We start from the raw sequence: 13,904 nt of genomic DNA on the forward strand, positions 1-13,904 counted from the left end.
TCTACCACAACTTTCCTACTATATTTATAACACAAAATAATAAAGAGAAGGCCTCAGAGAGATGACCATGAATTTTAAAATAAGGTTTAATTCGTCTCTTCCAGCCTTTATGCACTGAATTTGTGGCATACTATAAATACAGTATACACATGTCATTGTTGATTTGTACCATCAGTAAAACATATTAAATTCACACTGGCTGACAAACAATGGTTATAAAAGTAATTTTAAATAGTACCTGGTTATCTCAAGTATATGTGTTGTATTTTTGTAGTTCATGTCCAGTTGAGCATAAAATATTGAGTAGTATATGACTACACATTTATTATTTCTTTGTACAATAAGTTCACTTACTGCTAAAATATAGACGGATAACAAACTTGACACAGTATGTATTAAAGCCCATTGAATGAATTATTTAAAACATATTATACCAATAAAAACTGGTAATTTACAAATCACAGAAGTGGAAAATCCTCAGTCATATACAAATGTACTATGCTGAGAACTTGTATTTTTGTTAACAGAGGAGCTATGGCTACAATACACAAATATTTTGTTCAAGTTGCAGCTGTGTGTACACATGGCATACTGTTTCTCTTGGCTACACATCACTGTCATCAAGTGGAACACACCACTGATAAAGCAAGTATAAACATCTAATCCCAGAGTCCTTTCACTGTCTTTTTCACAAAACTACAACTACTGACTGGAAACAAGAAATACCTTATCACTTAAGTAACTGCACAAATATCACAGCCCTGTAGTGGTTTCTAGCTACCATTTCAAGTTTTCTGTAACTGACAATGTCACATGTTCTTGCAACCCACAAAAAATAGACCACTTTTAACTACTCAGTCCCAGCCACTGCTGCTGGATCTAGAATTATAGGGATGAAATTACTTTCCACATTAAGAGGTTCCATTCACCACTGGAGTCGAATCGCTCTCCCCTATATTCTCTTTTTTCAGTTGTTGATCCCACATGTCTTTGTAAACTCCATCGAAAGCCAGTAATTCTTCATGACTGGAATCACAAACATAATTTTTAAATGGAAAGTTTTCTTACAATACTAGACCTGCTTAGCAGCATAATTGTTAGTAAAGTAATATTTACATTAAACATTAAGGGCTCTAAAAATACTTAAAGCAGATGCAATGGTTTGAATGTATAAAGAGGCCAGATTTCCCAATTACTTTCATCTGTATTAATAAATGTTTACCTTCCTCTTTCAATTATTTCTCCGTCTTTGAGCACCAGTATCTGATTGGCATGAATTATAGTAGACAGTCGATGGGCAACAATTAGAGTGGTTCTACTGGCACACACTCTTGAAAGTGCAGCTTGTATATTTCTCTCTGTCTGTGTGTCCAAAGCACTCGTTGCCTCATCCAAAAGAACTATGGGAGGTGATTTCAAGACTGTTCGAGCAATTGCAACCCTCTGCTTTTCTCCACCGCTCAGCTTCAGACCACGTTCACCAACCTAAACAAAAGAGAGAGAAAACATTTTTTTCTAATATATGTCCATTGGATTAAGTTTAAGATTCAGTATATAACACTTGTCCAAAAATTCCAAGACCGATTTTATTACTGGCATAAAGGCAACATCAGCACAGTAACTACAGCAGCAGTCTAATTTTCTCAGTTCTTAATTCAGATGTACATTAAACTAGTCAACTGTGAGCAGGCAGTGTTAAATAGTGAACATTGTGTCACAAATCACAATGAAGCACCATCTTTAAATCAAGTGCTCAAGACATTCTCCAGAATGTTTTGAAGAAGAGAAAAATGTGTGCAAAAAGTTTATCTAGCAAAACCAGATCTGGTGCATTTTGAAAATACACATCTGAAAATGAGAAGCTCACAACACTGTCACATGAAGCAGTGCATTCTAATATAGAGGAACATGTTTCACCCCACATTATGGCATCAGCTTTCTTAGCTCTGAGTAGACTGCTGGGTCATCAAACCCAGTGCCACCATGGAGCTATGGTCTGAATCCTCATCAGGTTCCTTTTTTATTTTTTAGACGGCCGTTCCCTAGTTCTCATCATTTACAAGCAGAACATAATTTTGTCACATAACAATAGCCTATCACGTGACAGAGGGGTCCATTAAATTGCCTGGATGTGTCCACTAATCACGCAGAGCACAAACATAACTGGTCCTGTAATATTCATGTAGGGTGTCTTCCTGATGGAGCACACAAACAATGAATGCGTTATGCTTTTGGTGCTGGGTGCATCCGATAACCAAACCACTGCTGCTGCTCGTGCATATGCTGCATGGTACCCTTGAAGGTGCCATCCCGATAAGAATGTTTTTCATCACCAGGGGCAACACGTTTAGGAAAACAGTAATCTTCATCCACAAGTATTGTTTGAGTACTGCGCGGTGGAGAACTGCATCATTACACGTTAACACCAGCAGCCAAGAGACCACATTCAACAAGCACAGTTTTGTGAATGGCCTTTGCACCAAATAGAAATTAACAAACATTTCAGAAATAATTGTTTATGAATTGACAAATCTAGTTTCACTTGTGAAGGTATTTTCCACCTCCACAAAAGCAATTACTGGGCAGAACACAACCCACATCATCATCTGTAAATGTGGCTTTCAGTCATGTTTTGGCATAAACCTGTGGGCTGGAATCATGGAAGGAATGCTTTTAAACCCATATCTATTGCCGGACAAGTTGAATGCATCGCTGTATCGTGTTTTCTTGCAATAATTTGCCTGACACATTAGAAAACATTCCACTCTGTGTTCGGTAACAGCTATGGTTTCAACATGATGGTGCACCACCACACTTTGGAATGAATATACATAACCCTTTAAATGAAGCATTTCCAAGAAAATGGATTGGATGTGGAAGTCCAATGTTATGGCCTCCATGTTCCCCAGGTCTTAATCCACTAGATGTTTATTTGTGGGGACACATGTAGGACCAAGCTTATAGTACTCCACCCATCGTTGTAAACAAATGGTGGCTGCAGGTGTGTTATGTAGGGTTCACCAAAGTATGATCCCGTGAGTGGCAAAGTGATCACAAATGCATGGTGATCGCTTTGATCATCATCTCTAAAGTGAATGTTGCTCATATGTATATATACTGGCTCTGAAGAGATATACCTGGACATCAAACATAGAGAATGAAATTATTGTACACGGCATACTATGCAATCTAGTGTTGCCTAACTATTGTGTTTTTTGTACCTCTTTGGATACAGACGATATTACTGTATTCACTGTTATGTTGCCTTTATTTTTGTCATGGTTGAAACAAAGTGGTCATTTATATTTGTAAGGAGGTCATGTTATGTCTTTAGAAAGAAATACAAAAGATACCGCATTGTCGAGTGTTGAGGCATAAACTGGAAACAAGTTGATGCTATACCGGGGGGGGGGGGGGGGGGGGGGGGGGGGGGGGGGGGGGGGGGGGGGGGGGGGGGGGAGAATGTGACTCAAACGGGTGAGTCTGCATATCCATTTTTCCCACCACTGCCACGTCTCATTGAGCTAATGGGACAGTTCCAGCACAACACAGAGTTCATGCTACCTGTTATTGGCCACACGGCACACAGTTACAATGTTGCCAGAGCCTCATTTTTTAGATCGCAACGCCCTGAATCATTCAAGCAATAAAAGAGGTGCAAGTTTCTGGCAACTCATCTTCTCCCTCTCCCTCTCATTTTGTGTGGTGTGTGTTTTCTGGAACTGGGATGCGGAATTGCATGCCAACTGCCAAGTGCAGTATTTTTTCTTCACCCTGTACAATCATTACCAGTGACAGCTTATCCATGTAGCACTTGCTACAGGCACTGCACTGTCTAGGGGCTCCCACAGCTACATTGCCCGCCGCCAGCACCCCCCCCCCCCCCCCCCCCCCCACCATAAACCCCCACCCTTCTTTTTTGGGAAAATTTATAGTCAAAAGCTTTTGGTAAAAATTAATAAAAATTTTTAGGAATTAGAGTGTATTATCAAACTTTTGAAGAATATAACTGACATAGTTCTATTTTATTGAACCCACATTTTACATATTAAAACTTGGGAATAAGGTTTTTATCTATGTCTATGGTTCCACTACGGTTTGCTGTGCATTATTACAAGCTTGTGCCACACTATTCTAGGCATGGGCACCCACAAAACTTTATCCAAAGAAGAGGGGCAACAAGCTTTTCATATTTTTATACAGGGTCACTCATCTAAAATGCGTACCCTTTTTATTTTGTGAGCAATTCAATATATCAAAATGAATTTTTTGGAAAATGATTATAGGCGGAGAGGAACATAATCCTGTTTAGCTGTTAATCTTCATGTGACGTGTACCAACCAATAAATTCAAGATGGTAAAAAAAAGAACCACAATAACTCAATGATATCTTTTCACAAGCTTCCAAATGCCATTTAAAAATTATAAGTACAGTGATGTAAAACTTGTCAATGCTGGCATTTAAATTTACTTCAAAAGTAAAAAGTGCTGACGTTGAAATGCTAGGCTGTCTAAATAGACAAATGCACTGTTAACTCTGTCAAGTATGTTCTCGTGCCAGGTTCTGTCATTACACGCATCGATTAGATTACATTAGATTAATACTTGTTCCATAGATCATGAATACGACACTTCATAAGGATGTGGAACATGTCAGGTTAATAAAAGATGTCTGTACAAGATATTACATTACACAAAATATTGCATGCCACTAATGTTTAAGTTTTTTTTTTTGCCTCCCCTCCCCCCCTTAATTTATATCTAAAAATTCAGCCAATGACACGACTAAGGTACAACATATTTCCTCTCTGCCTTACTTCTCAAAACAGATACAGAGTCAGCTTTCGTTGTTGTAAATGGTATTATATACTAATTTCCAGCACATCAAAAAGGTATTAGGAAAAGTATTTCAAATGTCTGCACATATATTTAAGTGAACAGCTTTTGTGGGAATGAGTAAACAGCCGACAGGCTCAATACGGTGGTGGTGATGGACCCAAGACACACATCTGGTGACATTTACACTGCAGTTGTTAAGTCTGGCCAACTTGCTTTTCACTTTAAGCAAATTTCTCAGATGAAGGAAACATTTCAGTATCAAAATTGACAAATTTATCACTGTACTCATCGTTTTGAGACCATTTCAATGCCATTAAGAAAAGTATGATGTTTCATTTTAAAAAAACCACACTCCCTCAGTTCACACAAGAGTTAAAGAGTATTACCCTCCAAGCAGAATTAAAGAGGAAATCTGGGTTTGAGTCCCAGTCTGGCAAAAATTTTCATGCTTCTAGCAAATTGTAAAGCAGTTGTGGTTTCATACTTGAAATTTGTGAATATATTTCTCAACTTAATACAGCTACCCATGATCACAGAGTCTGTTCCTTCAGACATGCATGTATGTCTGAAGGAACACTGCACTCAACTATACAGCCACTGCACTAATTTACTTCATGCCACAGCCAAAGCAACCTGGCCTGAAAAATAAAATAAGTTTCTCACCGCATTGGAATCACCTAATTGTGTGATCATTATAGGAAGCAGACACTGGGACATATGGAGATTTCCTGGAGGTGTGCTTGAATAGCGGAAATGGTAAGACTCATGACAAGTGAGAAATCCAGGTTCGAGTCCTGGTCCACACAAATTTGTTTCTAGTAAACCGTATAGTTGTTGTCAGACTGTGTTCACAGTTTTCAAATACATTTCATGATACTACTGATGAAACTTTGCTACATAATTTTGATACAGACAAGTATCAGCAAAGCTCCATGGTAACCTCAATCACCAATTCCCAAAAACACTGAAGTGGTTGCTTCTGTTAGGAAAGTTACGGCCATATCATTGTTTTTATATTCAAATAATGGTTTATCAGCATGTTGTACTGATGGATGCACACATCAACAGCTGACCAATAATAGAGGGCTGTTCTGAAAACCTTGCCATTCCTTATCAGGCACAAAATCCCATATATATCTGTAAATTGGGCTGGACACTGCATCATGATAATCCACAGCTGCATATTGCAAATGTTGTTAGTGAATATTCCGCAAAAATCTGTGTGAATTACATCCCTTAAGATCCCCACAATCTTGATTTAGACCCTTGTGACTTTTCTGTTACCTAACCTAAAGAAACTGTTCTGTGAGGCATTTTCCACCATCAGAAGCAGCAGTGAAAGCTGTGTCAGTGATTCTGATGGAGCTTTGAAAAAAATTATTTCTATCATGTCTTTGCAGACAAGTAGAAACACTGGGACAAGTGTGTCACATCCAAAGGAGACTATTTTGAGAATATTCATCTGAATTATGATGATGAATAAAGGTATTTCAGTATCCTACGCAGTTTCGGACATTCTGCTTCCCTCTACATTGACCCACACAGCAAGTTTCCATTCCCTCTTGCCAGGTTCTGTCTCTGGCTTCTTGTCAAGCCACTGCTGGCCCACCCAGGGTCTTGTACCAACAGTGTTATTTAGAGGCGTTGTGGCGACAAAGGATGTTCTTATGGATGTGACGGTCTTAATTTTTTTCTGTTTCATAGTATTAATTATGGACCAGCAATTTTGGCATTTCTGCAATGCTGACAGGAAAACTTGCATCTACAGAATGAGCAGCAGTAACTGCAGCAGCAACAGGTGCAGGTTCTGTTAACCCAGGATACACAATTGCTTTGTACCCATACCATGCAGGTGGTGAGCCAAATGCTTGTGCTATTTTCTTCCCTGCCCCTAATGTTTGCCAGTTTCGATGAGTCTACAGAAAGGTGGGAAAATTACCTACAACAGTTCTTCCTGCAGTGCCTGGTAAGGCATATCAGTGATCTGGTCAACAAAGCCACCTTGTTATTGTCCGGCAGTGCGGGGTTGTGAGAAGAAGTGCAAAAGTAGAAGCCTTCCACTGAGCCCACGAAACTCTCCTTTGATGAACTTTTTTCAGTTACTTACACACTAATTCGGGCACCAAAACCATGTGATGGCAGCATGGTTGATGCTTAATCTGCACCATAAGTGCTGCAGGCACTTGTATGCAACCTGGATTGCTGATATGCAGGGTCTCTCAATCAAGGGTCATTTTGAGTGTTCCAAATGTGTTACCTCATATGCAGACTTGCTAATGCAGGGCTGGATTGTCCAGGTAGCACATAATCCTGAGATCCAAACTTAGGTCTTTTTCTTGTCCGATCCCTTTTCAGCCGCCATGGCCGAGACTGCGGAGACACATGAGCTTACAGCAGCAGCAGCAAGGAATGCACTTCCCAACGATTGGGTGGTGGTGCAATTAGGTGTGCAGGATAAACAGCATCATGGAGTTTCCCTTTCTGACTTTCCTCCTGTCATATTACCATGTGTTGATGCCCTGACAGTTCCATTACAGTGGTGTCATGGCTCTGCCTATCGCCCGCTGCTCTGCCAATCGCCCGTGTTGCACTCAGCAGATTCGCATAAATAGCGGCATCGTAACTACTGCCTCTACTGTTTTGCAGGTCCTCAGCATCACTCTCCTTCCGCTCACTGGGAGAGCCAGCCGTTCTGCCCTAACTGTCTTTTGGTACATATTCAAAGAGATTTCTTGCAGATGAAGGCCATATGTGAGATATGCCATCAGGTGGGCTATTTAGCACCTGTTTGTGACAGCTGGTGAACCATGTGTCAGTCATCAGACGCACCTGTGTTTTCCATGGTCTCTGATGCTGTCTCCAATGCCTTAAAAGTGATGTCCCACAGTATTTTACTGATGCTTGTAGTGAATGGGTGCCCAGCTGACTTTAAAGCACACATGCGAGTGATGGTCAGCTGCAATAATTCCTAGAGTTGCAATTTCTCTCAAGCTATTGGCTGTACCTAAATTTTGTCACCCCCAGCCATTCCTTTCTCAATGTGCAACAAGGTAAAGGCCAACTTGCAGAGTTTGCACGATCAGGGCATCGATTCTCTTATTTGATCAAGTCAGTGGGCCACCCCTTTGGTGACGATTCAGAAGCCTGGTGGCATTGTGTGCCTTTCAGGGAGGGGAGGGGAGGGGAGGGGATGGACACGACAGTATTTTTCATGCTTTGACTCATACAATGTGCACCCGCAGTTGCCACTGAATGCAGATTCTTGGACTTTCTTGATACTCATGATCCCCTTTTGGTTTAACCAGTTTAATCGGTTGCCTTTTGCAATCTTCTCTGTGCCAGGAATTTATCAATGATATTTGAAGCAGTTGATGCAGGACATTTTCTGTTGTATAAACTATCTTGATGACATTTGCGTTATAGGCTCTACACGAGATGAGCACTTGGATAAACTACATACAGATTTCCAATATCTTCTAGAGAATGCCCTCCACTATAAGCTGTAAAAGTTCAGTTTTTTCTGCCAAATTGTGCATTTTTTGGGACATATGCTTAGCAAAAATGGCCTCATTCCTACCTACGGATGAACACATCAAAGCTGTTGACAACATGCCAGCATCTAAGAACCAGAAGGAGCGCCAGTATTTTTTAGCAAGATTTCATATTATGCTAAGTGTCAAAGGGTCATCACACCGGCATTGCGCCCTTACATATTCAAGTTCCTGTGTGTCTTACACCGGGGTAAGACTCCTACAAAGGTGTTGGCATGGCATAATGTGCACACATTGGCAACTGATTGTGACACTGAACATCTGAGGCGAGCTTGCGGGACCTGTGCACAGAATCTGGCTGCGCCATAACACCAGGTTTCCCCATGGCCAGGTTTGGAGCACCATGGGGATAGGATGCACTTTTTTTTATGGGGCCATTTTTGGGCAGCATGTGGTTGTTGTGGTCAATGTTTTGTCGAATTTCCCACGTGTAGCCCAGCCATCCTCCACGTCAATAACTGCCACTGTCTGAACGTTGTCAGCATTTTTGGATCAGGTGACCCACCAGGGTCTCTTGGCTAATAATGTGACACACGCATTTGAAGACTTATTTTCACTATGATATTCAGCTTCTGACTACGGTCCCATTACACCCAGCTTCTAACTCAGAGCTGGAGCAGTTCATGCGATTATTCACGACAAATGAACAAAATGAAGAAGTGGTGTCTGCCTCATCCTGCGACTATGCATTGTTGAGTTTTGTGGCAACATACTGGGCGACACAGGTCAATAAATGCAGTCCAGACGAACTCTTACATGGGCACCAGCTGTGGAGTTTCTTAGATTTGCTGCATCCTGAGTCACATGACCTGGACCACCAAGGCCCGCTGTGTTTTCCTCCCAGGACTACAGTTTAGGCTTGGTCTTTTGGACAGCAGGAGGGGTGGACGCCATGTCTCATCGTGGGTCATGATGTCAGGAGCAGCTATCCCATCATGCTAATCAGTTGTGCTCACACCCTTTTGGGCCCTCACAGTCGTGGTCTTCCACCCAGCCGGCTGGAGGGGTGTGTCGTGATAATGTTCAGGGTGCAGGCTCCCACCTACAGCGGTGCACTTCCTCATGGCCCCCCCCTTCATTTCACACCCTGGAGTGCCTCCCCTTCGTCTGCCACCTTGGACCCCAGCACGTCTCCTTCCCCATGGACTCTGGCACGCCCTCCTCCTCCTCCCCTTTCCCTCACCAGTGTGGCCTTGTTTCTGCCATTGGTGGTGGACCTACTGTTGCTTGTGCCTCTGCACTCTTCTGTCTCTCTGGTAGAGCCAACGGTATTGGTGATATCCTTCTGGCACTCGCTTTGGTTTTGAGCTGGAAGTCCTGGCTGAAGCCAGGCTACTTTCAGCTCTATGTAGCCTTTTCAGGGTGAAGTTATTTAGTATCCTCACCAACAGACACCTTGCTGAAGGCAGAGGAGCTGGGAGGGTTATCGAGATTGGAATAGTGTGGATTACTGCCACGGGGGAAAGGGAGAGGGAAGGGCATGTGGAATAGTATGGGCAGACCTGTCGAAAGGCGTGTTTACCTGCCGACAGCAATAAGTTAGGAACAGTAGTTACAATGCTGAGTTTAACGTATGTGGACCTCGTTTAATACATTGTGCAGTTTCCATGTGCTCAATGGTTTGTTGACCGCCCCTGCCATGTGTTGTGTTTATCCTCGTGCACATCTCTACATGGTTTCAAGACTTTTCTGCTTCCCTGTGCATTGACTCACATGGTGAGTTCATTCCCACTTGTGAGGCTCTGTTCCCTGGCTTGCTGTCGACCACAATTGGCCTGTTCAGTACCTTATGTAGATAGTGCTGTTTGGCGGTGTTGCAACACCTCTGCAGAAACTAAAGGTACGTTGCCCTGCCAAAAACAGTCATTCTTTATTGAACAGCCCTTGTACTAAAGTCAAACCCAATTGTTTTTTCTGTGTGTCAGACTGTGAAGAACTACGGAATGACTATGAAGAACTATATGGTAGAAGAACTGTTTATCAGTTGTTCATATCCATCCCCTCTCACACACACACACACACACACACACACACACACACACACACACTTACCTGTGTTTCATAGCCATCAGGAAACGAAAGGATCCTTTCGTGAATATCTGCTGCTTTTGCTGCTGTTATAATATCTGCGTCATTTGCACCAACTCTTCCATACTGGATATTGAACCTAAAATTTCAGACACTAATTAGTATCAAATATGTACAGCAGCACAAAATGTACTGCATAATTTGAAGAAATATTGCAACAATTAGAGAGTAAATGACTTCTTTGATTTATAGCCCACTGAATGTCCAACAAGACAAGCTCCTGTTACATCTAGCATTTTTCCACTTTTAGGGGAAGGAAGAAGATGCTGAAAATGAAACTAACACTGTCAGGACATTTTTATAATAGTCGTGGCAGAAATAAAGTTACAATGCTTTCTTATAAAAAGAAATTGAGATGGGAGAAAGTGTAAAGAAAAAGAAGAGATCCAGAATGAATTTTTAACTCTGCAGCAAAGTGAGCACCAATATGAAACTTCCATGGTCTGACGCTCAGTCTGGCACACAGTTTTAATCTACCAGGAAGTTTCCAAAGAATAGATGTTCAACAAGGAACGAAGATAGAATAAGTGTACAATGAAGTATGAGAAGAGTGGGTTACATGATGGAGGGGCGTTTAAAAGAGGGGGATGTAGTTCTCTGAAGGCCTTCACCTATAGAGCATACCTGATAACCCTCATATTCTACGTTCACATGTATTGTTCACTGCTTCTTTTATGAGATTAGTAAACATATTACTTAACTATTTTACATCAATATATTAACATTTTATAATATTTTCATGTATTCCATATAAGACTGATGTTTTAGAATATGCACTGTTTCTAGAATTTTTATATATTTCAACATACTTCCTATAAATGGGAATATGTGGCGTATCAGGGGCTGAAATTCATGGAAGACTTTAGATCTTTCGGTGTTTTGCCACAACGGAGTGACTACGAATGGATTGAAAAATTCCAAAATGGTCGCAAAACTGTTGTGCATGATGGAGCCGGACAATAGTTTATCGCCACAAATGAAGGCACCATTGAGCGTTCACATGAAATGATTCCCTTAGACAATTCACTATTGAAGTGGCACATCGTCTGCAAATTAGTCATGGTTCTGCCTACGTAATCATCCACAAAAGACTTGGGTTTCATAAAGTTTGTGCAAAATGAGCCCTATAACAACTCACACAGTTGCATAAACAAATGCGCTTGGACATCTGGAAAAAAAACATTTGGATCACTATGGTAATGTAGCAGACAACTTCTTAGACAGGATCATTACTGGTGACGAAACATGGATCCATCATTACGAGCCCAAGAGTAAACAGCAGAGTATGGAATGGAAACATCCAAATTCTCCATGCAAGAAAAAGTTCAAGACCCAATCGTCTGCAGGAAAACTGATGCTTACAGTTTTTTGGGACACACAAAGTCCAGTATTGGAACATGATGGGGAGAGCGGCATAACAATAAACAGTGTACGATACAGTGAGATGCTTACTGCTAGGCTAAAGCCCACAATTGGAAGCAAATGTCGAGGATTGCTGTCAAAAGGTGTTGTGTTGTTGCACGACAATGCCCATCCGCAAACCGCTGCCCACACTGCTTAAACGCTCCAGAAACTCAAATTTGAATTGCTGGATCATGCTCCATATTGTTGTGGTCTTGCCCCTTCTTACTATCACTTGTTTGGTCCACTCAAACAGGCATTAAGGGGCCACCGATTTGCCTTAGACAAAGCAGTGAAAGAAGCAGTGCATTCCTGGTTCGCAGCTCAACTGAACCTTCTTTTATGAGGGCATCAGGAAGCATGTACAATGATGGACAAAGTGCATTGAAACGCAAGGAGACTATGTCGAAAAATGATGTTGTTGTAAGTTTCCTACTTTATTACAATAAAATTTTATAACTACTTTGCAGATAATAATTGACTTGGCCTCATACAATTGCTTGCAGAGTAGAAAGCAGACCAGACGGTGCATACATTGCACTCATTGGTCTGCTATGTTGCTATATTACCTATGTTTTGACAGTTTTCCACAGAAACACTTTCAATGTTAACCTAGAAACATACAGACATTCTTTATGTATTTTTTTTTTTCAGTGTTGAAAGAACACAATAACTATAAACTGCAGTGGAAACTTCTTTTATAATATAATCAAATACGTGTCAGTTAAACAACTACACAATTTTTGTGTCTTTTTTAGCATTCCCTTAGAAATCATTACCACTTCGAGTGTCTTTTACTCTTGTGGCCACATCCAATCGCATACTGACCAACCCCTTTCCAGGACAACACAACAGCAGTGGCCCCTATGTGAGGAGAAAAAAAGGAGCCACACATGACTGGTCACAGTCCATGGTCCAGTTGAATAGCAGCTTCAAGATTAGTCACTTCTATAGCAGCGACTTCGGACTGTCTGTATTGAAAAAGATTGCCTATTTTGTATGTCGCCCTTTGCTTGTGAATCATCTGTGTGGTTCTCAAAGTTAAGTATTGTCATTTACTTTTTTGTAGTAAAATTCATTAAAACGATTTGTTTGAATGTTGTCTAGTGATCCAAGTAAGTGGGTTTCCTAGACACCCTATATTTGACGACTAACATGGAAACATAATATTTAACAATGAGGCGACAAGAACGTGATCAAACACCATAGCGACACTGCAAAGCCTAGCTGCCACTTTTTTCTTTGTTGTGGGCTTTTGTGGTTTGCTAGTGCCTTAATTCTAGCTTGTCTTTTCTTTGCACGGATGTATTTACATGTTATAACAGGATCTCCTATAGTGTTTTTGCTAACCAGTGTTTTCAGGTGGCATTGTCTATATTGCCTTTGTCTATTCCAAAATGAGCAACCAACCTCTACCATCCCCTGCTCAGGTGTCTCAGCTACGACCGATAGATGCAATGCAGTTAACACAGATTTTTCAGTTTCAGATGCAGCAGATAGCCACACTGAAGAACACAGTACAGCAGTTGCTGGCAAATGCTGCATGCCCAATGGAAGAAGCAATACCTGTAGCTCCAAATGCTATACCGCCTTTTCGCCAGTCTAACGAAAAAGAAGAGGAATGATTCTAGTGGCTGCAACAGTATGAAGCCCATGTAATTGCTCAAAACATACCCTGTACTGTGAAACTACATTACTTTTTGTCAACCAAGTGAATGTGGCAGAAACTAGGTACCAATTCTTTCACTGCAAGGAAAGGTCAGCACAAACTTATCAAGAGTGGGTAATAAATTTGCAGGACATGATGAGGAAATGCAAATTCAAATTTTATATTCAGATGTTATATTGCGCGATGCAATCGTGTACAATGTAACTGATGTCAAACTTAGACCCATCATTTCAGCACGTAGTGCAAATTATCGATCACTAAGAGTCAGGTGCCGTAGCGGTTGATAAATTGGAGCAGTCACCAATTTGTTGGATTTAGTAGTCCCTTGTTTGCGACCAGCCCAATAGGCAGCAACA

At 41.2% G+C, this 13,904-nt stretch overlaps 1 protein-coding gene across 6 annotated transcripts in view; it reads right to left on the bottom strand.

Moving 5' to 3' along the window:
* Positions 1-304: 304 nt before the first annotated feature.
* Positions 305-13,904, bottom strand: part of LOC126297856 (ATP-binding cassette sub-family B member 6) — a 114,508-nt gene continuing 100,908 nt past the window's right edge. For all 6 annotated transcript variants that reach the window (XM_049989123.1, XM_049989125.1, XM_049989127.1 and 3 more), the window contains exons 12-14: positions 10,443-10,557; positions 1,223-1,485; positions 305-1,026 (exon numbers count right to left, since the gene is read on the bottom strand). In XM_049989123.1, the coding sequence (XP_049845080.1) occupies positions 912-1,026; positions 1,223-1,485; positions 10,443-10,557 (493 nt within the window). In that variant the 3' untranslated portion in view covers positions 305-911. The remainder of the gene's footprint in view (positions 1,027-1,222; positions 1,486-10,442; positions 10,558-13,904) is intronic.

This window comes from Schistocerca gregaria, chromosome X (assembly GCF_023897955.1).
Source record: "Schistocerca gregaria isolate iqSchGreg1 chromosome X, iqSchGreg1.2, whole genome shotgun sequence".
Taxonomy (NCBI): Eukaryota; Metazoa; Arthropoda; class Insecta; order Orthoptera; family Acrididae; genus Schistocerca; species Schistocerca gregaria.